The sequence below is a fragment of the Megascapheus bottae genome, chromosome 17 (genome assembly GCF_031878675.1).
Source record: "Megascapheus bottae isolate mThoBot1 chromosome 17, mThoBot2.hap1, whole genome shotgun sequence".
NCBI classification, from domain to species: domain Eukaryota; kingdom Metazoa; phylum Chordata; class Mammalia; order Rodentia; family Geomyidae; genus Megascapheus; species Megascapheus bottae.
The window spans coordinates 44,661,661-44,688,682 of record NC_143525.1 but is presented as its reverse complement, the minus strand read 5'-3'; the positions used below and the strand labels follow the sequence as shown (position 1 = coordinate 44,688,682).

Here is a 27,022-nt window from a genome sequence, read left to right as displayed (position 1 = left end):
GACGCGCCGACGGCCCCACGGGGAGGCCCCCTCCGAGGAGGCCGCGGCCACCCGCCCGCGAGCCCTGGGCGCCTCGGGGGCCCTGGGAACCCGCTCCCCGCGCCATTCCCCCGGGAACACCGGAGGCCGTCACACTGCCACTCACCCAGACTCCAGTTCTCAAACCCCATCCCCCGCGGAGGCCCAGCGTCCGGCGGCCACGTGCGCCCCGCGCCGGCGGAGCGCGCCCCGCCCCCGGGGAGGAGCCGCCGGGCGCCCGGCCACTTAACTCAAACCTCGGCCGGCCGGGGGCGATCCGGCGGCCCAGCGGCTCTCCTCCCGGGTGGCTCCCGCCCCGTCTCTTCCCTTCGCGCTCAGGCTCTTCCCGCCGCCTCCGTCGGCCCACCCATCCTTCCGTCTTCCCCGGCCGGGACTGCACACTCGGCCGCTCTTGCCGTGGGACCCGTGAGTGACGCCCCCAGCACTGAACCGAAGCCCCGCACGGCCCCGAAGGGACAGAGGCCAGTAGCGTTAAGGTAGAAGGAGATATCTTTCTCCTCGAAGTCGGCCTTTCCCCCTTTCCCTTTTTCCCTTTTCCTTTGGACCCGTACATTCTCAGGAGGTCGCCCAGTTCACAGACCTCGCCCTGGACAAGGACCTTTTACGGTCACCCTTCACTTTGTGGTCAGGGGACCCGGGTTAGGAGATTTCGGCTGTCAGACTGGGTCGGTCGATCGTTCCTCTCAGTCCAACCCTGGGACCAAGGAGGGGGCGGCTGGCCCCGAAAGGCACCAAGCAACCGCGCCCTTGTCTGGGGTCATGTCCACCTTCCCGGGAAGGGCATACGCTGCCTGTGCCAGGTGCTTCCGGAGTGGCATCCCAGCTCTGGCACGCCACTCAAAACAAGAGCTCCAGTTCCCGCCCGCCAGGAGCCCGTTGTGGAGTCAGCGGGCTTTGGGGACCCTTACCCAGCCCTTCCACCAGTCTAACCGCCCACAGTGCTCCCAGCCAAGAAAGTGAGAAGCTTAGAGGGAGGAGGGAGGAGCTAGTGATCAGGTTGCCACTTGCCTTGACTGGATGTTCCACCTATTCATTACTCCCTTCTTCCCACTATCGTCACACCCTTTCCAGAAATTCTTAGTGGTAATCTCGAAAAGAGAGCAGGAGCTGGTGAAAACCACCTAACAGACTTGACTTCAGCTGGGAGCTGACGCTGCGTGGTATAATAACCAACATTTGCTAAGCGCTCTCAGGTACTAGCCCATTTAAGCCTTAATTTAGCACTGTGAGGTCTGATCATTGTTACTCCATTTCGCAAATGCGTAAAAAGTGTAAGACACCAGTGGCTCACTCCTGCAAGCCTAACTACTTAAGAGGCTGAGATCTGAGGAAGTAAGTATATACAGAAAGGTACACAAGACTCCTAGCTCCATTTAACCACCAAAAAGCCAGACATGGAGGTGTGGCTCAAGTGTGTCAGCCTTCAGCTAAGGCAGTGTCCAGGCCCTGAGTTCAAGCCCCAGTACACACACACATGCACATACACAAAGCCTAAGGCTTAAAGCTCTTGTGAACTGTGTATAGGGAGGTGAACTTAGAATCTAACCTCACATTCTATTAATGGCCCCCAATAGACTCCCTCCAGTTGAGAAAGCTCTATTCTCCTTAAATCTCCAGAGATCTGTGCATGGTTGTTCCTTGGATAAGAGAGTGTCCATGCCCGGAGCCAGTGGCTCACAACTTTATTCCTAGCTACTCAGGAGGCTGAGATCTGAGGATTACAGCCCAAAGCCAGCCTGGGCACAAAAGTCTGGGAGAGACTCATATCCAATTAAGCACCAGAAAACTGAAAGTGACACTGTGGCTCAAGTTACAAAGTGCTAGCCTTGAGCTGAAGAGCTCAGGGAAGGTTGCCCAGGTGCAGAGCTAAGCCTCATTACTGACCCCCCCCCCCAAAAAAAAGATAAGTGTCCAGGTAACTGTCGTAACACTATCTTCTGTCATTCTGTCAGAATTTCCCACTCTCCATGCAAGTCCCTATCCCTAAGTTTCTTGAAGACTAGAAGTATCCTGAGCCTCAAGAAGTAACTCATTGTGCTTGCCCAGCATGCACAAAGGCCCCAAGTCCAATTCCTCGGTACCACATACATAGAAAAAAGGTGCTGTGGCTCAAGTGGTAGAGCTCTAGCCTTGAGATAGTCCAAGGACAGTGCTCAGGCCCTGAGTTCAAGCCCCACAACTGGCCAAAAAAAAAGTAACTCATCTAAGTTAATCTATTACAGGTACCCCTTGTGCCTTGTCCTCATCTCTTCTTGCTAGGGGATGTGTTTAGGATAATTTAACATTTTTCAGATTTAGTCGTGCCTCATAGCATCCCCTCTTTGGAGGGATTCCCTGCTCTTGAATCTCAGCTTCCTGGAGTTGATCCTGGACTGTTGTAGTGCTAACGATACTCACCCTCAGTGAATATTTAGATTTATACTTGCATAATGCTTTCAAACCATAACCCTGTTGACCTTTACAGGTACTTTGTGAGGTATATTTAAGTATCCTAGCTTTCAAGGTGAGGACTGAAGTGAAAAAGCTTTCCCAAGGTTACAAAGCCAAGAAATGGCCTACACCATGATTTCCATCCCACACAAAAACTTCCCTTGGAGCATCGAGTTGACCCAGGCCCCCTCCACAAACTACCAACTACACTGAAAGAGAATATTTCCATCATTTGGAGAGGATGAGACAGTTCTCTGCTCAGTTTCTTCATTCTCCATGAAGATTTATAGCCAGAAGATTTATAGCCCTGCCCCACCCCTAATATTAAAACTGTAATAAAACTGGCTCTGGTGTTTTACTGGAAGCTCTTCATATAAATTTCTCCTGTTCTCTAATTGGCAAGGGAAATGACAGACTCATACTGTACCTAGAACTGTTCATTTCCATCCCTCCTGCTTAACAGAAGAAGTAATAGGAGTGAATTACCTGGAGAAGCTGCCAGCTGTGTGTAGCCCTTGTCTTCTCTGTCATTCTGCAGGCTCTAGGATGACTGATTTGAGATTCTTCCAGACCTGATCCATGGCTCTGACCATGTAGATAGCATTCTTATACCACTGATCCAGAACCCTGACTGACCACACTGAAGCAGGATGCTCCAGCAGGTAAAACCTCAACTTACATAACCCAAACCTTAAGCACCTGAAGCATTTTACTATCATTTGCTTTCCTAAATGAAGATTCCAGTGTTTTAAACTAGAAAGACAAGAAAGACCACTCAAAGGTCGTTCTTCTCTTCAGATAGCCACTCTAATGGTCTTCTTGTAGCTAATTGAACAACTCCTATTGTAATTTTAAGTCCTTTTCCTTGACTAGGTAAGGTGGAATAAGTGACAGATTCCTTCGGGCATTTCGGTGATCTTATAGAGAGGAAAGCCTGAGAAATGTCCCTGCCAGTTATATAGTGGAAGCCTGGGGTATCCTAAAGGAGTAGTTTTTGAAAATGAGTCTTAAAAGATTAGAAGAAATTGGACAAGTGGAAAAGAAAAATAAGCAGTTGAGGCAAAGAGATCAGCCTGTGCAAAAATGCAGGAAACTATCCATATGGGAATACAAGGGATTATGATGGATTGATTGTGGAAAGGATGAGAAAGCTGTCTTATTCCAGGCTCTGTCTGAAAGGAAACTGTCACTCCTGATATGTAGGAATCCAAATCATTTTCACTCCAGAGTTCTACCTCCGACCTATATAATCTATCATATATAGATTCTGCTCTAGAAGAAATACTGGGATGCATTACTGAAATTTACAAAGTGTTGCTCCATATTGAGGAGCCTTCAAGCTGGGTGCTGATGGCTCAAGCCTATAATCCTAGCTATGCAGGAGGCTGACATCTGAGGATCACAGGATCACAGTTCGTAGCCAGCCTGGGCACCCACTTCTACCAGGTCCACTAAGTCTGGTAACTTGGAAGTTGACTGGTCTGTATGTAAGTAACTGTTGGCAGAGGAGATATGAGAGCACTTATTGAATATATACTGTATGCAATGGCCTGACTAACTGCTTTTTACATCTTCCCATTAGGCCAGTTTCTTTTCCTTTATTTACAAATATGTAAGTTGTGGTTCAGAGTTCAGTCAGTTACCCAGGTTCATAGAGTAGTACAGATCAGTGCTGACTATCTGGATCTCTTACAGCCATTCTTTCTACTCTGCAGGACCTGCCTCTAATTACCTGCTAACCAATCTGAATCCCAGCTCTCATATCCATGTTGTTCTCTTCTATCCTCCAGGTAAATGGCCACAGTTCAGGCTCTGATGCCCCAAACCTGTCGTTCCTCAGAGAAGGCTTGCAGGAGTTCTTGGGCAGTGATGCCCCATTGCACCAGCTGGATGACCTCACTAAGGTGAATCCTGTGACACTGGAAACAGGTATGAGCTTCCCTCTTTTCTGTGCCATCTCCCAAAAGGTGTGTGAACAGAGTATACCAGACAGCTCCCAGCGTTCAGACCAAGCTGGCAAGACTCCTAACTTGCCTCTGCCCCAGAGAGTCTGACAACTGTACCTGGGATCCCCAGGGTAGGCTTTACTCCAGATTTGGGTCTCATCTTAATTAGATCTTGTATCCATTCATCCGGGAGCTACTGAGATTTAATGGTACTTGCTAATTACGGGGGGAGAGGTGTTCACCAGGTGTGTGTCTGTGTGTGTGGTTGTGTCTACATTTTGAGCAGACTTTGTTAAAGGCACTTTTGCACCTCAGTCCTGAGGTGCCTGCAGGCCCGGTACATGGCAGACAAGTTCTACACCAATGCTGGCTGCACCTTGGTCGCTCTGAACCCCTTCAAGCCTGTCCCTCCACTCTATGCACCAGAGCTAATGATAGAGTATCATACTGCGCCACAGCCTCAGGTAAGACCTAGCTGTTTCCTGTGTCCTCCCTATAGGTTAACCATCCTTCTACCTACTCATCAGCCATAATCATTCAAAGATTGGTTGAGTCCATGGCCCTTCCCCAAAGCTCTCAGAAATTTGAACACATACAGAACAGAAAGCACAAAGAGGAACTTAGTAAACATTTATTTGAGATTGGAATCTAAAATAGGGACATAGAAAACAAAGGACTTTACAGACACCAGTGGCTCATGCCTGTATAAGATCTGAGGATTACAGTTCAAAGCATGGAAGTCTATGAGACTCTTATCTCCAATTAACTACCAGAAAATCAGAAGTGGTACTGTGGCTCAAAGTGGTAGAGGGCTAGCCTTGAGTTGAAGAGCTCAGAGACAGTGCCCAGGCCTAGAGTTCAAGACCCAAGACAGAACAAAAAAAAAAAAGGACTGTTTCCCCCCATAATTGTAGTTTTATTAATAGGAAAGAATTTGTAAAGGTTTATTTTTACATCCCTGCCTTAACTACTTTTTTTTTTTTTTTTTTTTTTTTTTTGCCAGTCCTGGAGCTTGAACTCAGGTCTGGGCACTGTCCCTGAGCTGCTTTTGCTCAAGGCTAGCACTCTAACTTGAGCCACAGCACCACTTCCGTGTTTTTCTGTTTATGTGGTACTAAGGAACCAAGCCCAGGGCTTCATGCATGCTATCAAGCATTCTATCACTAAGCCACATTCCTAGCTCCCAATATCTTGCACATAATTTTCTCCATGTGTTCATTTCTACTGAGAAGAGAATACATTATTTTATGAATTAGGATGGTGCCACAAGCAGAAACAGGATTGGTTGTAGTTAAAGAACTTAAAGAACATAGCTGTGGGAGAGAGGGGCAGTGGGTAAGGGCAGGAAGAGAAGTCTGGGGCTGTTTGTATAGGCCTGAAGTACCATAGTAGTGAGATAGAATACTCTCCTGCTTCATCTGTGTGGGAGTGGAACTGTGAGAAGATCCCACTGGGAATGTAATTACTCTGGGAGTGGGTTCAGAGAAAATAGAGGCTTTGTTACAGCCCTGAGACAAGGAGAGCTGGCAGGGATAAGAGTAAGTACAGAGTAACAGCTCTTACACTCAAAAAGATTTCTGTCCCTCACAAGATTTCAGAGGCTGGTGAGGCCTCATGCAAATTGCATTCCCCTCTAGAAATTCATGCATGGAAAGTGTCCAAGTAGAATCAAAAGAAGCGTGTACTGCCCGGCGCTGTGGCTTACACCTGTAATCCTACCTACTCAGGAGGCTAAGATCTGAGGATTGAGGTTCACAGCCAGTCCAGGGAACTAAAGACAGAGAGAGGCTTGTATCTCCAATTAACTACTAGAAAAAGGAAGTGGTGTGTGGCCCAAGGGGTAGGGCAGTAGCCTTGAGCTGAGGAGCTCAGGGACAGCACCCAGGCCCAGAGTTCAAGCCCCATGACCAACCAAATGAAAAAAAAAAAAAAAGGGCCAGGAGTTTGGCCTAGTGCTTAAAGTGCTTGCCTAGCATGCATGAAGACCCGGGTTCAATTCCTCGGTACCACATACATAGAAAAAAAAACTGGAAGTGGTGCTGAGGTTCAAGTGGTAGAGCTCTAGCCTTGAGAAAGTCCAAGGACAGTGCTCAGGCCCTGAGCTCAAGCCCAGGACTGGCAAAAAAAAAAAAAAAAAAAGCCTATACTGAAAACTCCTATATGACCAATCATCTACTATCTCAAAGGCCCCTTCTGTTTCTCTAGTGCCCAGCTTGATACCTGGCACAATGAAGAAAATATTCGTTAAAATAAAGGAGAGGGGCCGGGAGTTTGGCCTAGTGGTAGAGTGCTTGCCTAGCATGCACGAAGACCAGGGTTCAATTCCTTGTTACCACATACATAGAAGAAAAGCCTGAAGTGGTGCTGAGGCTCAAGTGGTAGAGCTCTAGCCTTGAGAAAGTCCAAGGACAGTGCTCAGGCCCTGAGTTCATAGATATCCTTGGAAGGTTATTTAATTCTTGGATCTCTCAGGTAGCTCCATTTTTCTTTGTAGTACAGGGATTTGAACTCAGGGCTTCACACTTACTAGACAAGTGCTCCATCAGTAGAGCTATGCTCCTAGTCTTAGATAACTGAGTTTCTTTGCTCTTTCTTTCTTTCTCTCTTTCTTTCTTTCTCTCTTTCTTTCTTTCTTTCTTTCTTTCTTTCTTTCTTTCTTTCTTTCTTTCTTTCTTTCTTCCAAGAATTCCTGGGGGTTGAACTAAGAGCCTGCAGGCTGTCCCCGAGCCTCTTTGTGTTCAAGGCTAGCAGTTTCACTTGAGCCACAGTACCACCTCTGGCTTTTTCTGAGTGAAAAGAGACTTGCAGACTTTCTTGCCCAAGCTAGCGTAGAACTACGATCTTCAGAGCTGAGCATTCTAAGTGGGATTACAGGTGTGAGCAACTGGCACCTGGCAATTCATCTTTAAGGCCAATTATTATTTAATGCACAAACTTCTTAGGCAATAACTTAAAGTTATTCTTGTGCAAACTGCAAAGTATGAAAACATAAAACAAGCAGCAGAATAAGACCATAAAGGTGAATAAAAGGACTGAGGTAATGGCTGAAGGAGTAGAACAGCTGAATTCAAGCCCCAGTTCCACCAAAACAAAAGGAAAAGGAAAAAAGAAGAAAAGGAAAAAAACCCCAGGTGCTGGTGGTGACTGAGGCCTGTAATCCTAGCTACTCAGGAGTCTGAGATCTGATGATTGCAGTTTAAAATCAGCCTGGGCACGAAAGTCCATAAGACTCTTTTATCTCCAGTTAACCACTAGAAAACCAGAAGGAAGAACTGTGGCTCAAACTGGTGATGAGTGCTAGCGTTGAACAAAAAAGCTCAGCGACAGCACACAGGCCCTGAGTTAAGCCCCACAAGTCAACAAAAACATAAAAAAGAAGAGGAAGACGACATAAAGTTAAGTGCTCTGGGTCTGAAACAAGAAAAGTGGGTAAATCCACTGTAGGCATTCCATACTTTGCCCTAACACTGTTCAATTCAGTAAGTTTTTCTGAAGGATCATGCTGGCACTGTACTTGGCAGCCTGTCCATACCAGCCTTCACTGAATCAACCACTCTTTGAAAATGTGTGGTCCCTTATGTACATGTCACTCCTTGTGGTTTCAGAAACTGAAGCCCCACATCTTCACGGTGGGAGAACAGAGCTATCGGAATGTCAAGAGCCTGATGGAGCCAGTCAACCAGTCCATTGTGGTCAGTGGAGAGAGTGGTGCTGGAAAGGTAGGAAGAACACTTTACCACACTGTCAAGTCATACCCTGCTGGGCAGGCAGAGAGGCAGGGGTAATTCCTCATGAAATCATTTGCTGGGTTGTCACTGGCAGATAGGCAACTAACCCAGGGAGTTGCTGTGCCAAGGTCTATGTACTTGACCAGAAGTCAAAAGATAGGTTCCAGTAAGCAGGCTCTTCTACCTATTTGCTCCCACAGCTTAGTAAGATACTTTTCCCTCTAAGCTTCACTTTCTCATCAGACATCCTTGCCAGTCCTTGTACCACTTGAAAGAACAGTCAGCTGTTGGAGGTTCTAGCATAGTGGTTTAAAGATCATAGCTGAAAGGTACTTTGCTTCTGAAAACCTCAGTTTTCTCACTTGTTAAATGAGAGGGAGAAGAGAATCGACACCCAACTCTTGGATTTGTGTGAGAATTAAAGAGGTAATGTAGGCCGGGAGTTTGGCCTAGTGGTTAAAGTGCTTGGCTAGCATGCATGAAGACCCAGGTTCGATTCCTCGGTATCACATACATAGAAAAAAGTCGGAAGTGGTGCTGAGGCTCAAGTGGTAGAGCTCTAGCCTTGAGAAAGTCCAAGGACAGTGCTCAGGCCCTGAGCTCAAGCCCAGGACTGGCAAAAAATAAAGAGGTAATGTTGCTTTCTTATACTCCCAACCCTGGGAAGTCTGAGGCAAGAAGATTGGAAGGCCACCCTGAGATACATAGAAAGACTCTATCTCAACAAATAAAATAAAATGCACATATGGCACTTAGTGGGATGCTTACTGTAGAGATGATTTATTCTAGTAGTTTAACAGAGAACCCTTTAGGGATTCTATTGACTATAACAGTGTCATGTGTAATGCATTGGGCCAGCTGTGGCAGAGAACAGAAGTACCTGGTGTAGCCATGAAGCCTCATGGATGGCAGGACTACAAGGGAGGTAGAATGTTGCGTAAGGATGAGCAAGTTATGCTACAGCTAAGTCAGAGAAGGCTCCTGGTCCAGCTCACGTCAACTGCTTACCAAGTCTTATCTAGCTGCCTCACCCTTTCCATAGCAGCATTTCTCCGAATGCAATTCTTTAGACCGTAAATCCCTCTATCTACACTTACATATGAGAGAATTGCTAAGCACCTTCTAGATCCTAGACTGTGGGTTAGGCATTAAGGGGTGTCTTGGGGACTCAGATGAAGTGCTATCCCCAGATTTGGGGCAAAGGCTTGGATTTAAATGAGGAGAGGAATCCTTGGGAGCAGGTAGCCAGCCAGATCAGGCCTAGAGGTGTGGCTTAAGTGGTAGAAACACCTACCTAGCAAGTGTTCAAACCACCATATAAGGAAGAAATGAGGGAGGGTGGAGGAAGGGAAAGAAAAAAAGGTTACTGTATAGCAACCATGTGTATGTATTGTGGAGATAAAATGTCTACTCAAGAGGAAGATCACCATTTGAAGCCAGCCTCAGCAGAAAATCCCAATTAAATAGCAAAAAGCTGCACTGGAGGCATAGCTTAAGAGATAGAGCCCCAGCCATGAACAAGCAAGCCAAACAAGAGCTCAGGGTCCCCACAGCCACCAAAAAAACCCAAGTATTCAAGGGAGATTTATAGTATTCAAAGCCAAGAGCTCTTTTCTAGGCGTATAGTCTACTGCCATATAGTAGACTTTTCTAGGCTTATAGTCCATGAGATTCCTACCTCAAATTAACTACCAGAAAACTGGAAGTGGCATTGTAGTTCAATGTGGTAGAGCTCTAACCTTGAGGGAAAGTTCAGGGACAGCTTCCAGATACTGAGTTCAAGCTCTACCACCAAAAATAGGTGCGGGGGGTGGGGTGGTATGTAATATAAATTGGGTACCTGTAATATTGACTACTGGGAGGCTGAAATCAGGACTGAGATTTGAGACCACATAACATATCTTTGTTAATCAATAGCTGCTAATGTCATCCTAGCTATGAGGGAGGCCTGCCATTCCAGGCAGAAAAGTCTGTGAGATTCCATCTCAGTAGAAAAAGCTGGATCTAGCAAGAAGCAAAAAATAAGAGGATGGTGGTACAGATACATACATGTGCAAAAAACTAGATTCTATACAAAATAACTAGTGAGACAGAGGACTGGAGACCTGTCTCAGTGGTAGAACATCTGCAAAGCAAATGCAAGGTCCTGAGTTCAAACCCCAAAAGATGTATGTATTATACCTGCATCTCTAGTTTCTAAGAATGTAAATAAAGTCTTAGTTCAATGCCTGCCACAAAGTAATCAGTATTTGGTGTGACACCTCAGAGACCTGTATAGCCTGCCTAGGCTAGGAGAGTTGTCTTCTTACTTTGGCCTCCTCATTTCTAAGTCAATCCTCTAAAGCTGGATGCAGAGCAAATGCCTTGTCCAAGATCACAGTTGAATGCCTTCATCATTTGGTCAACAACATATGTGGTGAAAGCTCTGTGGGCCCTACTCCCTCTGGAATTTCCATACTAGAAGGGAACATGGACACACTTCCCATGGGGCTATTTCTGCCACAGACATGGACATCCCGCTGCCTGATGAAATTCTATGCTGTGGTCGCTGCCTCACCGACATCCTGGGAGAGCCACAAAATTGCAGAGAGGATTGAACAACGAATCCTGAACTCCAACCCTGTCATGGAAGCTTTTGGTGAGCTCAACATCCACAGTGTCCCCATCCAGTTTTCTTTAGGATTAGCTAGCTTCAGGGAAGAGATGAGACAATGACCCGACTTCTTCTCAGTGTTGATGGATGACTGTATCCTCACTGTCTGGAACCCAAACCTTTCAGATTCACCTCAGCCTCATCCCTGTAGCATAGGTCCATGTAATACTAGTGCCGCAGAGGACCTGTGACTCATCCAGTCCAAATCTAAGGACCACTAGTTATTACTGTCCATGTGCATCATGGTTCATTGTTTTTTTATTCTACTCTCAAAGAAGAGTCCCTGGCTGCCTCGGTTTGCTCATTCCACTTCCTCATCAAGAAGTTTCCTGACAGGGCTGGGAGTTTGGCCTAGTGGTTAAAGTGCTTGCCTAGCATGCATGAAGACCCAGGTTCGATTCCTCGGTACCACATACATAGAAAAAAAAAGCTGGAAGTGGTGCTGAGGTTCAAGTGGTAGAGCTCTAGCCTTGAGAAAGTCCAAGGACAGTGCTCAGGCCCTGAGCTCAAGCCCAGGACTGGCAAAAAAAAAAAAAAGTTTCCTGAGGCCAGGAGTTTGGCCGAGTGGTTGAGCGCTTGCCTAGCATGCACGAAAACCTGGGTTCAATTCCTCAGTACCACATACATAGAAAAAAAAGCCGGAAGTGGTGCTGAGGCTCAAGTGGTAGAGCTCTAGCCTTGAGAAAGTCCAAGGACAGTGCTCAGGCCCTGAGCTCAAGCCCAGGACTGGCAAAAAAAAAAAAAAGTTTCCTGAGGCCAGGAGTTTGGCCGAGTGGTTGAGCGCTTGCCTAGCATGCACGAAAACCTGGGTTCAATTCCTCAGTACCACATACATAGAAAAAAAAGCCGGAAGTGGTGCTGAGGCTCAAGTGGTAGAGCTCTAGCCTTGAGAAAGTCCAAGGACAGTGCTCAGGCCCTGAGCTCAAGCCCAGGACTGGCAAAAAAAAAAAAAAAAGTTTCCTTAACACTCCCTAGTTCTATCCCTCTTATTATGCAAATCAATGAATCAGCCTTTATTTTACTAGAAGGTAGGGACATGGGAACTCTGAAAATCAAGGAGGGGGTGGGGAATAAATACATATGTGATTGTAGGAAATGCATGTACCCTGAGGAATAACAACAGCAGTCGCTTTGGGAAGTTCATTCAGCTCCAGCTAAACAGGTAATAGCTGCTGCCAGCCCATGGGAGGGCAGGGACAGGGTGGTAAGCAGCTGGAGCAATTGCCAGACTGGGTGACCCCTATGGGACGTTCTGCTCTGTATATGTATGAGATTCTTTAGACCAGTGAACTCTGGGGTTCTGATAATTGCTCTGTCCTTTGGGCTGTCTTTGAGGCAATATTCTTGTCGTGACTTGTATGTTCTTCCTGGCTTCTGCTCTTAATCAAGGACTTCCTGTTAAATTGCTGCCTCTAGGCTGTAACCCCAACTTGAAGCTGGAGCTTCTGTTTTTGCCTTGGGATGGGACAGAAGTAAGATACAAAGGCCTGGCTTTGCTCACCGGGGCAGGAGAATGTCCTAGAACACCCAAGGACATTGTCAGTAGTTCCTATGCCACCAAGTAGAAGAGTGTGTCATGGAGTTCAAATGGTTATGGAATTAACCTGTAATATGTGCCAGGACCCAACAGATGACGGGAGCTGCAGTCCAGACGTACCTCCTAGAGAAAACTCGTGTAGCCTACCAAGCCTCCAATGAGAGGAACTTCCACATCTTCTACCAGGTCTGTGCCCAGTGGTACTCATAGTGCTCAGATGTAGGACTAGGATAGACTGTCTCCAATCCCCAGCATGCCCCTCGTCTGGCTACCAACAGTGCTATGGTTTATTCCTATCAGCTGTCCTACAGCACTTTGCTTCACGTTGTGCCTGGCTGCTAGGGCTGCACCAAACCCTGGCCTGGGTGTGTGTTTTGTCTAATTTATCAAACTGGACAGTATTTGAGACTGGGTCTCATCAGTCTAAGGGCTGTTCTAAAATGAGAACTGTTTCTTCTAACAGAATGAAGGGTGCCCTGGACTTGTGTCACTTCTCTAGCCTGGGCATCTCCAGTACGTAGATAAGAGATCTCCCTTATTGTCAGATTGGAAGCATTCTTAGGTAAAAGATGTGCCTCTACTTCTTGAACACTTGTTTGTTAAACTTGTTGATTTTTACATCATATTTTAAATGACGCTAATAAATTCTTTTTTTTTTTTTTTTGCCAGTCCTGGGCTTGAACTCAGGGCCTGAGTACTGTCCTAGGACTTTCTCAAGGCTAGAGCTCTACCACTTGAGCCTCAGCACCACTTCTGGCTTTTTTCTATGTATGTGGTACCGAGGAATCGAACCCGGGTCTTCGTGCATGCCAGGCAAGCACTCAACCACTAGGCCAAACTCCCAGCCCTAATAAATTCTTTAATAAAAAAAAATGATGTCCCCCTAGACAAGACAGGTGCTCCCCAAGCAGGAGTTGTGAATTCTTCACCAGACTACAGGCTTTCCCACAACAGGGTTTATTGCATTAGGTTGGAGATATCAAGAACTATGTTTGCTGCTTTGTCCCCTGCCTGTCCTAACCTCATACCTTTGGAGATCTGGACTCCCCACCCATACCCTCCCCACAGATCTGCAAAGGAGCTAGCGAGGATGAGCGGCTCCAGTGGCATCTTCCTAAGGGAGCTGCTTTCTCTTGGCTGCCCAACCCAGAGAAGACCTTGGAAGGTAGGAGGAACCTCGCCTGGCTCCTTGGACTGGCCCCCAAACATATCCAATATAAACAGAACCTGCCAACACACACACACACACACACACACACACAGTCAGTCAATGCTGACCACTGGGCTATGACATGGATTCTTTTTCAGAGGATTGTTTTGAAGTGACCACACACACACACACACACACACACACACACACACTGTCAGTGCTGACCACTGGGCTATGACATGGATTCTTTTTCAGAGGATTGTTTTGAAGTGACCACACACACACACACACACACACACACACACACACACACTGTCAGTGCTGACCACTGGGCTATGACATGGATTCTTTTTCAGAGGATTGTTTTGAGGTGACCATACACACACACACACTGTCAATGCTGACCACTGGGCTATGACATGGATTCTTTTTCAGAGGATTGTTTTGAGGTGACCATACACACACACACACACTGTCAATGCTGACCACTGGGCTATGACATGGATTCTTTTTCAGAGGATTGTTTTGAGGTGACCATACACACACACGCACACACACGCACACACACGCACACACACACACACACACACACACTGTCAATGCTGACCACTGGGCTATGACATGGATTCTTTTTCAGAGGATTGTTTTGAGGTGACCAGAGAGGCCATGCTCCATTTGGGTATCGACACTCCCACCCAGAACAACATCTTTAAGGTCAGAAGAAAAGCCAGCAGCGGTGATGAGCGACCTTGCGACTCCATCTTTCCCTGGGCATTAAGAATTGTGCCCCTCTATACAGTTCCCAAAGATGGACCTCAGTCTGTTTGGCTGAGCCTGGAGATGAGGTGTTGGGCTCAGTGACGCAGTACCTAGTGTTGACGTGCAGAACAGGGCACCAGACAACAAGGGGCTTGAGTAATTCCTGCAACAGTGAGAAAGAATATGTTTGTCTACTAATTTAAAACTTTTAAGTTTGTTCTTCTTAGATCACTTGGTTTTACCCAATATCTCTTCTGTGTGATTATTTCCATTTTATGTCTGAGAAAGATCAGTGGTAAAGTAATCTAATAGGTTTGACCCAGATAGAGTCCCTCTAGATTCCTACCTCCTTCTTCCTCTACCTCAACTCCCTGTCTCTCCCTCTCATACCCAAGGTGATCTGTCTACTCTCCTCCTCGCTCTGCCTCCCATCACCTTCTGTTTTTGTTGATAGGGCTGCCTCCTTCCCTGCTCACTAGAACAACAGGAGGACACAGATAGGATAGTGTGGCAACAGAGGCGAAGAAGCCTCTGCAGGGAGATGACAATGCAGTGGAAATCAACAACTTCAGATGGGAGCTGCTCAGGAAGGGAGGAGAGAAGGTGTCATGTCCATGTGGACGCTGGCTGGGTAAAAGCTGGCTAGAAAACAGCCTCAGTGAGCGGAAAACACTAGGGCATGAGTGCTGCTTTGGGGATAGCTTGACCCTCCCCCACAGCCACACTGTGCATTGGGCTTAGCAGCCCTCACTGTTAGGTTGTGGCTTAGTACCTGGTCCAAGTCACTGAATCTGGAGAGGATCTCCCTTCCATAGCCCCATGTAGTTCACTGAGTACAAAGGATGGCTGAAGAATGGCACATCTGTATAGAGATCAAGATCACAGCTGGGCTATTCTAAGCCTAACAGGCTGAGAAAGGGTCCTAGGAAGTCAGAGCAAAGCCCCCAGCACACCGCAGAAATAACCCTGGCCAATAGCCATTAGAAAGCGTGTTCCTGCACTGTTCCTGTTAAGGAGGAATGGAAAAGCAGATGGTAACTAGACATGAGGACTCTATTTGCTGCCTTAGGAGGCACCAGGAGTCAGGCTGCCTGAGATCCCATCTCTCTCCTCAGTGTGTTATACTCCAGCTCGGGATTAAACCTCTCCCAGGCCAGTTTACTAGAGGCATCATCATAACGTATGACTGGAGACATGACTCAAATGGTAGAGTAGCCAACAGTGAATAAGCAAGCAAGTAAATGAGACCCTGAGTTCAAGACTTGGTACAAGCATCAAAAAAAAAAAATTTTAGAGATGGTTGGCCAGTAGCAGAAAACGCTATTCCTCCATTGTCATGACTCCACTGAGTAGCCAGGCTCAGCCAGCCTGGGTCTTCTGCACCTGACCATGCTTTCTGCCTCCTCAGGTCCTTGCTGGGCTACTGCATCTTGGCAATATCTGGTTTGCTGACTCGGAAGATGAAGCCCAGCCCTGTCAACTGATGGAGGATGCCAAGTGTGAGGGGCAAGAGTGGGGAGCAGGGTGGACTCTGGCAGGAAAATGGCCAACATTAGTGGAATTCAGTGGGGGGCTGGAGGATTCATGTTTTCATTCTGCTGCCTTTGTTTTGTTTTTTGTTTTTTTGGTACTGAAGATTGAATCCAGACTCTCATAATTCGTAAACAAGCAATATACTGTTTGAACTATGCCCCCAGTTCTTTGGTTTTTGATATTTTTTCATAGGGGTTCACACTTTTGCCCTTGCTGGCTTTGGACCTTAATCTTCCTCCTTTTCCCTCCCAAGTTGCTAAGATTACAGCTGTGTACCTCTACACCCAGCCCTAGTCTGCTATCCTTGATTAAACCAATTGCTATCAAGCTCTGCCCTGGGTAAATTTCTCCTTATTCCCACTCTTCCTTGCATAGTTTATTTCTTTCACCCTCTCTGTTGAGAAGACATCATCTTATCTTACAGACGAGAGGATAAGAGTCAGAGGGTTTATAAAGTGATTTATTTGGTTCTGGGTTTGAGGACCACCACTGCTCTTATGGCAATCTTTGCTGAGTCTTTTCTCTCATCAGAACTGAGGTTCTGTCCACTTGCACGAGTTACGTTTCCACTATAATCGCTTCAGTGCCTCATCAGGAGGACTGTTTGGGTGGAGATTGTTTGCCTAAGGAGGACTTGCCTTTCCCAGGCTCTCTCAGGACATCAGCCTTGCTGCTGCAGCTCCAAGAGGACCTGCTCCTGGAAACACTAAGAATCAGAACCATCAAGGCAGGCAGGCAACAACAAGTGTTCCGGAAGCCCTGCTCACAAGCTGAATGTGACACTCGCAGAGACTGTCTGGCTAAACTGGTCTACGCACGGTGAGTGTTATTCTGGTTAAGAGGCATGTCCTACCCACAGCTTTTTGCCCTACTTGGAGTTGGACCAGACACCATTGATCAAGGTTAACAGATGTAGGATTAAAGCAGGGAAGTTTCAGATAAAACAGGTCTGTTCCTCAGACCCCTAGGGACAGCGGGGCATGGCTTCCAGGATTTTTTTTTTTTTTTGGCTTCCAGGTTTTTTCTAAACAATGTCTTTGGCCTCAGTGGGTGAATACTGAGTGGACAAGTCATAGGTGGTAGAGCCAGAGGCTTAGCCCAAACAACACTGCACATAGTACTGCATGGTAGGAAAAGTGGGTCCTGATCTTTCTCGGGGAGCTACATGGCCATAGTCAAGGATGATCTCAGCTTGGGTTCTAAAAGCTTTTAAGTATCTTGTAAGGATTCCCATGGGCTTTTTCAGGAAAGTTCAGCGGATCCTACCCTGGTCTATCAACAGCCCCCCTGCTAGTTATGACACTAGCTGGTATTGGGCAGTGTCCTGCTAGCTCAGTCTTGTTGGGAGAACAGCCCAGATATCTATGTATACCTCGGAATGTGCACAGAAAGCATTTAGTCTTTGGCCATAAGGGTCAGAATACAGGACTCACTAATGTGTGACAACCCTTTCTGAGGAGTAATCTTGTCACCAAGGATCAGACTGCTCCTAATCACACTCCACTCTCTTCCTCCCAATAGGCTGTTCGACTGGCTGGTATCAGTGATCAACAGTAGCATCTGTGCAGGCCCCGACACATGGACTGCTTTCATAGGTAGTGGGGATTCGCCATGCTTGGACCTTCCAGAAAACAAGCAGTAGAACCCTGGACCGCAAGGCAGGAGCCCCCCTGTGTGACAATGGGTAGCTCCTTTCCCTTCTGTCCGGTCTCCTATCTGCCCACTGATGTTTGGGTGAGATCTTTGCTCCCCAAGCCCACACTTGACCTGCCCAAGGCTCTCCAAATAGATTCAAATGGCACCTTCTCCATAAGGGCTCCTTTCTCTCTGCTCCAGTCTCAGATGATGGGTGAAAGAACTAGATTGGGAGATATGACTGAGTTTAACATCGTTATAACCCTGAGTGAGTCAGTCAAACAAAGAAATCATTGCTTACAGGCACTATAAGAATGAGGTCCTTGGGCCAGAAGTTTGGCCTAGTGGTAGAGTGCTTGCCTAACATGCACAAAGACCTGGGTTTGATTCCTCGGTACCAATACATAGAAAAAGCTACAAATGGTGCTGTGGCTCAAGTGGCAGAATGCTAGCCTTGAGGAAAAAGCCCAAGTATAGTGCTCAGGCCCTGAGTTCAAGCCTCAGAACTGGAAAAAAGAAAAAATGAGGTTCTCCAACCTAGATTTAACACAGAAATATCCCCCTGACACCTGGTACCCTCAAAGAGGGGCCTATCAGGACCTGAAAATTGTGATTTAAAAATCAGCCTGAGGGGCCGGGAGTTTGGCCTAGTGGTTAAAGTGCTTGCCTAGCATGCACGAAGACCCGGGTTCAATTCCTCGGTACCACATACATAGGAAAAAGCCAGAAGTGGTGCTGAGGCTCAAGTGGTAGAGCTCTAACCTTGAGAAAGTCCAAGGACAGTGCTCAGGCCCTGAGCTGAAGCCCAGGACTGGCAAAAAAAAAAAAAAAAATCAGCCTGAGCCGGGTACAGTGGTTCATGCCTGTAATCCCAGCTACCCTCAGGAGACAGATCTGAGGATCATGGTCCAAAGCCAGCCTGCGCACTAAAGACTGTGAGACTCATCTCACTTGGCTTTCCTGCCTGCCCTGTGTATAACTGGTGAAGACTGAAAGTGGGATTGGGATGGACAGAGAAGTATGCTCGGCCGACCACTAGGCACCATGTTCACTCAGCCTCATCCCTAGGCTGTCCAGCCTGAGAGCTCAGCAAGAGCACAGGCTCCTGTAGTCCCTTGCCTGCTCCCCACAATGGCCATGTGGTTCTCTCTCATCTTCTCAGGCTTGCTGGATGTATATGGCTTTGAATCCTTTCCTGACAACAGTCTAGAACAGTTATGCATCAACTATGCCAATGAGAAGCTGCAGCAGCACTTTGTGGCTCACTACCTAAGGGCACAGCAGGTACAGGGCAGGGCAGGACCATCCTTCTGCATTCTATGCTTCTTCCTGCTCTCCAGCCCCTGGCCAGTTCTGACTTGAAGCTTTATTTTTATTAACAAGTAATAACTGTATATATGAAATACAACATGTCTTGATTTCCCCCCTCTTCTGATGCTGTTCTGGAACATGCTCTGGCACTGAGGCCTGCCATGGGTTACCCATCTGAGCTCAATCTACAGCTACCTCCTCCCACCCCCATTCCTTTCTTGTCCCCCTAGGAGGAATATGCAGTTGAGGGTCTAGAGTGGTCGTTTGTCAACTACCAGGACAACCAGACCTGTCTGGATCTCATCGAAGGGAGTCCTATCAGCATCTGCTCCCTCATAAATGAGGTAGGGAGATTCAGCTAATGAGCTGGTCATAGGTCTTTTCTCAGGCTGGATGACTATTCTGTACTTTGGCGGTCCATGGGGCTAGCCAGTGAGAATGTCAAGATTTTTGTATGTGCCTCCCTCCTGCCATTTTTGTGGCCAACGTCCTACACACATCCTACAGGAGTGCCGTCTCAATCGACCAAGCAGTGCAGCCCAGCTCCAGACACGCATCGAGAGTGCCTTGGCAGGTAGCCCCTGCCTGGGCCACAATAAGCTCAGCAGGGAGCCCAGCTTCATCGTGGTGCATTTTGCAGGGCCTGTGCGGTATCACACAGCTGGCCTAGTAGAGAAGAACAAGGTAGGCTTGACCATAGCCCGTGGGGCTCTGTGTGACACAAAAATTGAGTCATTGTTCTGTGCTCAAGGTGTTCTCAGTAGGAGTCCACTCTCCTAAATCTAGGGATGTCATCCTTGGCTCACCAACCTGAGGTCTCTGCTAATCAAGGATGACCTATGTGAAAATGACCAAAAGACTAGGTCTGAGTGGTTGGCTAGTAGAGCCATTCTTGTGTAGGACTCGGGCCTTACCCTCCGGACGCCCTATTTGTGGGGGCGTGAGCCGGTAAGGGTGCCAGGCCTTGGACAACACTCAGAAGCAATCCACCTGCTGGCCTTGCTCTTTCCCAATAGGATCCTGTTCCCCCTGAGCTAACTGGACTCCTGCAGCAATCCCAGGACCCCCTGCTCACAGTGCTGTTTCCTAGTAATCCCAAAGAGAAGGCCCAGGAGGAGCCCTCTGGCCAGAGCAGGGCCCCTGCCTTGACTGTGGTGTCCAAGTTTAAGGTAGGTGTGGTGATGTGCACTGGGGAACTCAGTTCACTCACCAGTCTTGCAGATGTTCTCAGGCACTTGACTGTTTTCTGGGGAGCAGTGAGTGGTAAGTCAAGTAGACATGGCCCCAGTCCCTATGGAGTTTCTGCTTCAGTATAGAAGACAGAAAAAATAAACCATCTAGTATATTTCTTGTGCATGTATAACACATAATGTGCAATATACAGCCAGCTTGGTAGAGTAGAACAAGGTTCTTCTATAGGGGGTGGGGTGTCACAGTTGATCGGGTAGCTGTAAAAGAGTAGTAGTTACATGCACCTGGTTCTGCTCAAATCCTCTCCTTGGCTGGAGCAGACTTACCACTTCTCTTAGTTCTGCTTTCCGTTCTCAGCCCTCTTCTGTCCCTCAACTCTCCTCAGCCCTTTCATTCTTCCCACTCCATTTTTCTCAGCTTGTTTCTTCTCATTTGTCAATCTCTGCCTTGTCCTCATCTTGAGGAGGCACCTTGGAAAGCCTAAGTTGATTAGCACTGTCCTGCCCCGGCCTCAGATGCCACTGAGGGTACCCATCCAACATGCATATGCTCCTGAGCGTGCGAGCTCTGAGACAGCAGATTAACCCAGCCTGGCTCAGCAAGCACACAGGGTAGGCAGAATAATGGCAAGAAGTTGTAAGTCTGTTCTTGGAAGATACTCTGGGGAGGAAAGTTGAGGGCCATGGGTCCCAGAGGTCTGGGAAACAGGTAAGGAGCTGTGGAAGGTTAGGAAGTGGGGTGGGTTTTGCTCTGTGACCACATCCAGTTGTTCCAGGACTCCAAAGTATAGTGAGAGGGTAGGGGAACCACCTGAAGGAATTTCATGTAGTAATTCACCAGGATCCTAGCTCATGGCTGAGTCCCCGCCTAACCCTACATCTCTCCTATGTGCAGACATCACTGGAGCAGCTCCTGCAAGTCCTACACAGCACCACTCCCCACTACATTCGATGCATCAAGCCCAACAGCCAGGGCCAACCACAGACCTTCCTCCAGAAGGAGGTAATTAGCTCTGAGCCAAAGATTCAGTGCATTGAGCCCAGTCTGGCCAAGGCTTGAAGAAATGAAGGGCAGTACATCTGTTCCAAATGGAGTCTCTCAGGCTGGACCTGACATTAGGAAGGGCTCCTTCTTCCTGCTCTAGCAGGGTGGTCACTTCAGGGTGTCACTTTACGAGGGCCTAGCCACAGAGACAAGTAGAGACTTCCATTCCTCTGGGTCTTTTCCTATTAAGGATGTTCCCTGATGGACGACTGAAGCTGTTCATAGGAATGGGTGACTCCTGATTACTTTTGTCACTGTTTTTTTCTAATTTTTACAAAAGCATTCTTTGGCTAGCAGCTGCCCTTTCCTAAGGCACCAGGCTCAGGGATATGGATGAAGTGAGCACTGGACAGTGCTAAGTGTCCACAGTTACCTGGTAAATGTGCCCTTCAAGTTTTTAGCCAGGATTGCTTTGCTGAGTGATGAAACCCTTAGTTCTGCCTCCAGAAGAATCTTAAGTTTGAGCTACTCCATTGTTTGTAGTCAAAACTAGACTTCTTTGGACTGTACTAGGAAGTTGTAAGTGTGCCCCGGGAGGTGAGGCAGAACCATCATTGGCCTCTGTTGTATTAGAACAACATCAGATAGGACTTGGGACTACTAAGACCCTTTTTAGCATGGAGATTTTCCAGGGTCCTTTGTTTTTGTTGTAGGTCATGGGGCTTGAACTCAGGCTCCAAGCCAAGCTCTGTCTATTCCTGAGCTTTTCTACTCAAGACTAGAATTCTACTTTTTTTTTTTTTTTTTTTTTTGGTCAGTTGTGGGACTTGAACTCTGGCCCTGGGCTCTGTTCCTGAGGTCTTCAGCTCAAGACTAGTGCTCTAACACTTGAGCCACAGTGCTACTTCCAGTTTTCTGGTGGTTAATTAGAGATAAGAGTTTCTTGGACTTTCCTGCTTGGGCTGGCTCTGAACCATGATCCTCAGATCTCAGCCTCTTGAGTAGCTCGATTACAGATGTGAGCCACCAGCACCCAGCTATCCTCTGATCTCTTGTTGCCACCAAAGAAACAAAATTACTGCCAGCTAAGCTTCAGGAGAGCCTACAACTCTAGAAGGCCAGGACTAGAGTAGGGTAGAAGGCATGGCATTTCTGTCCTGCAGGTGCCTAACCTGTTTCTCCACCCTGCAGGTCCTGAGCCAGCTGGAGGCTTGTGGCCTTGTGGAGACCATCCATATCAGTGCTGCTGGCTTCCCCATCCGGTGAGTGCGCAGCTGTATCCACTGCAGGACCAGAGCCAGAGAATAAGACTCGGGCCCCAACCATGAGTAGGAAAGAAAAGGCAGAATCTTTAGAAATCAACCTGGGGGGCCTAGAGCTTAGCCTAGAGGCAGAGTGCTTGCCTAGCATGCACGAAGACCCAAGTTCAATTCCTCGGTACCACATACATAGAAAAAAGCTGGAAATGGTGCTGTGGCTCAAGTGGTAGGGTACTAGCCTTGAGAAAAGTCCAAGCACAGTGCTCAGACCCTAAGTTCAAGCCCCATGACTGGCAAAAAAAAAATCAACCTGGAACTCAAGGAGTAGCACCTATTGATTCATCCACTCACTTATGGTACACTGTTTTGTGCCTAGCATCACTGCTGCCGAGGTATTAGTGAATGAGGGAGTTAAAGCTCTGCCTTCTCGAGGCATACATTCTTATGGAAACAGGAAGAATAAATATAAAGTGTGACTAGTGCAAGAAAATAAACCATGCTAATAGATGTCCTGACAGGAGAGGAGATCCTTGGGCTGATCCAGGATGGGCCCCCTCTGAGCAGCTCAAGGGAAGGGAATCAATGTAGGAAGATATGGGGGAGTAGAAGGGAGTTTAAACTGAAGGACCAACCACAATAAGCTGCCATATAGGAAGTGAGTGATGCTGAAGAGGCTAGACCAGACAACCCACATTAGACAAGGCAGGGTGACATAAACCAGGCCTTGTAGGGCTTAAGCAGATTTGGTAGTTTGTCCTAAATGTAGTAGAAACCAGTAAGTGTTCTAAGCAGTAGTGGGATCTCATTCATATTCCCAGAAAGCCTTTGTGCTGCCGTAAGGAAGCTGGACATAGGATCAGGATAGAAGTGAAAGATGCACAGATGGACCCAGACAATGATGGAGCATGAAGTAAGTCTGAGAGCAGCAGGGGAGGGAGCATGGCTTGTAATAGGAAGAGGAAGAAAGACGTCTACAGATGGACACCTTGGGATGTGGGACAGGGAGTAGTCAACTTTCAAGCTGCAAAAGCAACTGTAGAAGCTGCCGGTTTCTTCACATCCTTAAGAGTGAGGGAAGGGAAAAGGTGAGGGACAGGGATTTTCTTATGGCCTTGGCAGGTTTAAGAAGTCTACAGGACAGATTGAGTTAACAAAGGGGGGCCGGGAGTTTGGCCTAGTGGTAGAGTGCTTGCCTAGCATGCATGAAGACCCAGGTTCGATTCCTTGGTACCACATACATAAAAGAAAAATCCGGAAGTGGTGTTGAAGCTCAAGTGGTAGAGCTCTAGCCTTGAGAACGTCCAAGGACAGTGCTCAGGCCCTGAGCTCAAGCCCAGGACTGGCAAAAAAAAGTTAACAAAGGTAATCATGCTATTCAGTATATATTATGTGGGTCGAAATGGGAGGGGGAAACTGGGAGAAAACAAAGGGTTCCATTGCCCAAATAAAGGAATGTACTCATTTCCTGACTTATGAAATGATAACCCCTTGTATATTTCAAAAAGAAAAGATAATGAAGCCACTTGTATATTTCAAAAAGAAAAGATACTGAAGCCGCGAGTTTGGCATAATGGTAGAATGCTTGCCTTACATGCACGAAGACCACATATATAGAAAAAAGTCAGAACTGGTGCTGAGGCTCAAGTGGTAGTGCTCTAGCCTTGAGAAAGTCCAAGGACAATGCACAGGCCCTGAGCTCAAGTCCACGACTGGCAAAAAAAGAAAAAAGATACTGTGAGATGATACTGTGAGATGAAACTTAACTAGAGTGATACATGAGGATCCTTCCTCTGGGTTTTTACACTGTGAGCAAGGAAGAAATCAAAGAAAAGGCCTGAGCCTTTCCCCAAGGAATGCTTAAATTTAGAGGAAGCAAATAATGAGCAAGGACAACTTAAACAGAATTATGAGTGAAGGACAGAGTCATAGGTATTTTGGAGACAAGAGAATAGTCCATATGAAGAGGGTCAGCTTCTGCCTAAGGGCTAAGCACTGGCCAATGCATTTGGTGGTATTTGCTGGTGACAATGAGAAGCTCCAGTAGCAGTGTAGCAGACAGAATCCAGTCTTGGGACTGAGCAGTGGCTGGGAGGGGGGAGGATAGATACAAGGTGTCATCAGCTATTTAGAAAAGGGAGCCGAGAAAGCAGGAAAAAGTGGAGGAGGCTATGGGGTCAGGTAGGAGGCTCACCAAGCATAATGGGAGCAGTCCAGAGGCCTTTTGGATGAGGCAAGCTGTGCCTCCCATTAGATGTACATCCTGATAAATGTACAAGATGTAATGTTTGGTCACCTTAGGCAGCAGAAAGAAAACGAACTTAAAATGGTCTCTGCAGGCTTGCAATTAAGTGACTCTGGTATCTAGCATGCCCTGAGTGTTGTATTATCTCACAGTGAGAATCATTCTCCTCTGCCTGCTTTGGCTTCCAGGATCTCTCACCAGAACTTTGTGGAGCGATATGCACTACTGAGAAGACTCTATCCTCATACATCCTCGGGCCTCTACAGCCACTATCTTACCAAAAGGACTTCGGGTGAGTGAAGCCCATTTCATTCAGCCAATCCATGCCAACTGAACTGGGGACTCAGTGAAAGGAAAGAGATTTAAAAAACAACTCGGGGAGGGGGGTCAGAGTTTGGCCTAGTGGTTGAGTGCTTGCCTAGCATGCACGAAGACCCAGGTTCCATTCCTCAGTACCACATACTTAGAAAAAAGCCAGAAGTGGTGCTGAGGCTCAAGTGGTAGAGCTCTAGCCTTGAGAAAGTCCAAGGACAGTGCTCAGGCCCTGAGCTCAAGCCCAGGACTGGCAAAAAATAAATAAATTTGGCAATGTGGAATATGGAGCAGAGAGGCTAAACTATGAACATACTATGGATAGTGCTGGGATGGTATGGACCAGGGAAAGCAACCTGGAGGAGATGGTATGTGAAAGTAAATTCCATTAGCTAGGAGACTGGTATTACATATTACCTTAATCTGAACAGAGGCTCAGGCAAGAGATCTCAATGTGGGTGTGAGAACTCTAGACCAGTCTTGCTGACCCTTCAGGACAGAATGGTGGCAGGGAAGGCTGTGACAGGGGATGTCTAACCAAGGAACCTGAACATTATTCTCTCTACAAATACAGTATCACAGCAGGAGGAGGAGCCTTGTGCTTTCTGGAGAGCTTGAAGGAAAGCCAGAAGTGTGGGTAGTAGGAAAATGTGTAGGAGAAAGTGGTCAACCTTTGGCAGTTAACTAGATGTGGAGGAGGAAAAAAAGAGATGAACTTGTCCCTGCCAGTGGGGAAGAGCAAGAGGAAGAAGGGTCCAAGAAGCTGAGCCCTGCTGTGGCCCAGTGGGCATGTCTGCAAAGCACTTGAGTAAATGGTTAACACAGAAAATTCTGGGGTCATGGTTTAGGTTTGCATGTAGCAGTATGTACCCAGTGCTGGGAGCGGGTGACAAGGCAGACCTTGGGACAGTAGAAGGGAAAGGACCAAGAAGAAGGTGCAGGGTTCCCAGCCACAGCTGTTCCACCATCTCTGATACTAGTTTGGGCCCACTGGGCTCTCCTGAGACAATTCAGCTTTTTCTCCCTTCTTGAGTAGCTACTTCACTTCCTTTCTTTTCTCCATGTTTGCTCTCCTGTCTGTCTCTTGTCCAAGCCCCTCTGGGCCCTGGTTGATCTTGCGGTTATCTCTCATCTCTGGCATCTGCCTTGGCAGTCAGACCCATCAGGTAATTGTTACTCCCAAAGGAGTCGCCCTGTGAGGCATGGGAGGACAGGAGTGGGACCCACTGCTGCGTGGGATTGGGGGTTCTCCCATCCCTTACGTGGTCAGGGTTAGGGAATGGTTAGGGCCTTGGAAACAAATGCTGGCCAAGCAGCCTGGGAGGCCCTTGTCTAGGCACTCTGTGAACCTGGCAGTAGATCCATGGCAGTAGAGGCTGCAGGACCTGCAAGGCACAGGAACATTAGATTCCCAACTGTTTAGGTGTGGCAGGCTCCTGACAGACAATAGACAGGCTGCCTCTAATGGCTAGAAACAGCAGCAGAGAAGAGGCTTGTAGAGTAGAATGTTTCAGTCTACAGAAGTATGTAGAGAGAGGACCATGCTCTGACGGATCTCGGTCCCCCACCCCAGAATGGCCTGCCGAGGAGGCCACCCTGCACCTTCTCCAGGACATTCTCCACACTCTACCAGCTTTAACGCAGACACTGGCCACACACACTGACCCAGCTGAGGCCACAACTGCAGCAGTACATTGCGGCAGGACCAAGGTGTTCATGACTGACTCTGTGGTGAGCAGGTTTGGGGGAGAGGTTACTGGGCGGGGTGAGGGCATCTCAGGGCAAAAGGAGGAGTAGCTGAAGAGCTCATGGAATGACCTCCTCCCAGCTAGAGCTTCTGGAATGTGGGCGTGCTCAGGTACTGGAGCAGTGTGCCCGCTGCATCCAGTGTGGCTGGAGGCGATACCAGCACCGAAAGCAAGAGAGGCAGAGGCAAGCTGCAACGCTCCTCCAGGCAGGTGAGTGGGGTAGGACCCCCGTCAGCTACTCCCTATGCCATCTACCACTGAAGCTGAGCTATAGAACCAGTGGCCATTTTGTTATCTCTCTACTGTTTCTGGCAACCTCTTCAGCTGTTCGTTCCTGGTTAACTCGGAAATACATCCAGAGGCTGCACACCGCTGCCACGGTCATCAAGCATGCATGGCAGAAGTGGAGAGTGAGTATGACTCCAGTGGGGAAGGCAGTATGATTGTGCCATTGCAATGAGAAGGGCACTCGTGTCCTCAAATGAGACAGCACTCCCTGGTGGGCAGCAGTGAAAGTAGAGTAGCATGAAAACCTTCAGGTACACACACTGTCCTTGGAAATGCA

The 27,022-nt window shown here is 47.6% G+C and overlaps 1 protein-coding gene across 4 annotated transcripts in view; it reads left to right on the top strand.

The window, feature by feature from the left end:
• Positions 1 to 27,022, top strand: part of Myo19 (myosin XIX) — a 30,740-nt gene that overhangs the window by 79 nt on the left and 3,639 nt on the right. Inside the window, exons 2-25 of one of the 4 annotated variants that reach the window (XM_090351188.1) lie at positions 358 to 515; positions 1,111 to 1,232; positions 3,008 to 3,131; positions 4,260 to 4,398; positions 4,731 to 4,879; positions 8,021 to 8,134; positions 10,649 to 10,781; positions 11,889 to 11,958; positions 12,417 to 12,519; positions 13,402 to 13,498; positions 14,121 to 14,197; positions 15,651 to 15,741; positions 16,423 to 16,594; positions 17,297 to 17,370; positions 18,573 to 18,694; positions 18,952 to 19,065; positions 19,229 to 19,405; positions 19,738 to 19,890; positions 20,807 to 20,914; positions 22,088 to 22,158; positions 24,586 to 24,689; positions 26,283 to 26,440; positions 26,538 to 26,667; positions 26,782 to 26,867. In XM_090351188.1, coding sequence (XP_090207314.1) covers positions 3,120 to 3,131; positions 4,260 to 4,398; positions 4,731 to 4,879; positions 8,021 to 8,134; positions 10,649 to 10,781; positions 11,889 to 11,958; positions 12,417 to 12,519; positions 13,402 to 13,498; positions 14,121 to 14,197; positions 15,651 to 15,741; positions 16,423 to 16,594; positions 17,297 to 17,370; positions 18,573 to 18,694; positions 18,952 to 19,065; positions 19,229 to 19,405; positions 19,738 to 19,890; positions 20,807 to 20,914; positions 22,088 to 22,158; positions 24,586 to 24,689; positions 26,283 to 26,440; positions 26,538 to 26,667; positions 26,782 to 26,867 — 2,454 coding nt within the window. In that variant the 5' untranslated portion in view covers positions 358 to 515; positions 1,111 to 1,232; positions 3,008 to 3,119. Of the gene's footprint in view, positions 1 to 68; positions 516 to 1,110; positions 1,233 to 3,007; positions 3,132 to 4,259; positions 4,399 to 4,730; positions 4,880 to 8,020; positions 8,135 to 10,648; positions 10,782 to 11,888; positions 11,959 to 12,416; positions 12,520 to 13,401; positions 13,499 to 14,120; positions 14,198 to 15,650; positions 15,742 to 16,422; positions 16,595 to 17,296; positions 17,371 to 18,572; positions 18,695 to 18,951; positions 19,066 to 19,228; positions 19,406 to 19,737; positions 19,891 to 20,806; positions 20,915 to 22,087; positions 22,159 to 24,585; positions 24,690 to 26,282; positions 26,441 to 26,537; positions 26,668 to 26,781; positions 26,868 to 27,022 lie in introns of those variants that run through there. The other 3 variants (XM_090351187.1, XM_090351189.1, XM_090351190.1) reach the window with 3 other exon arrangements.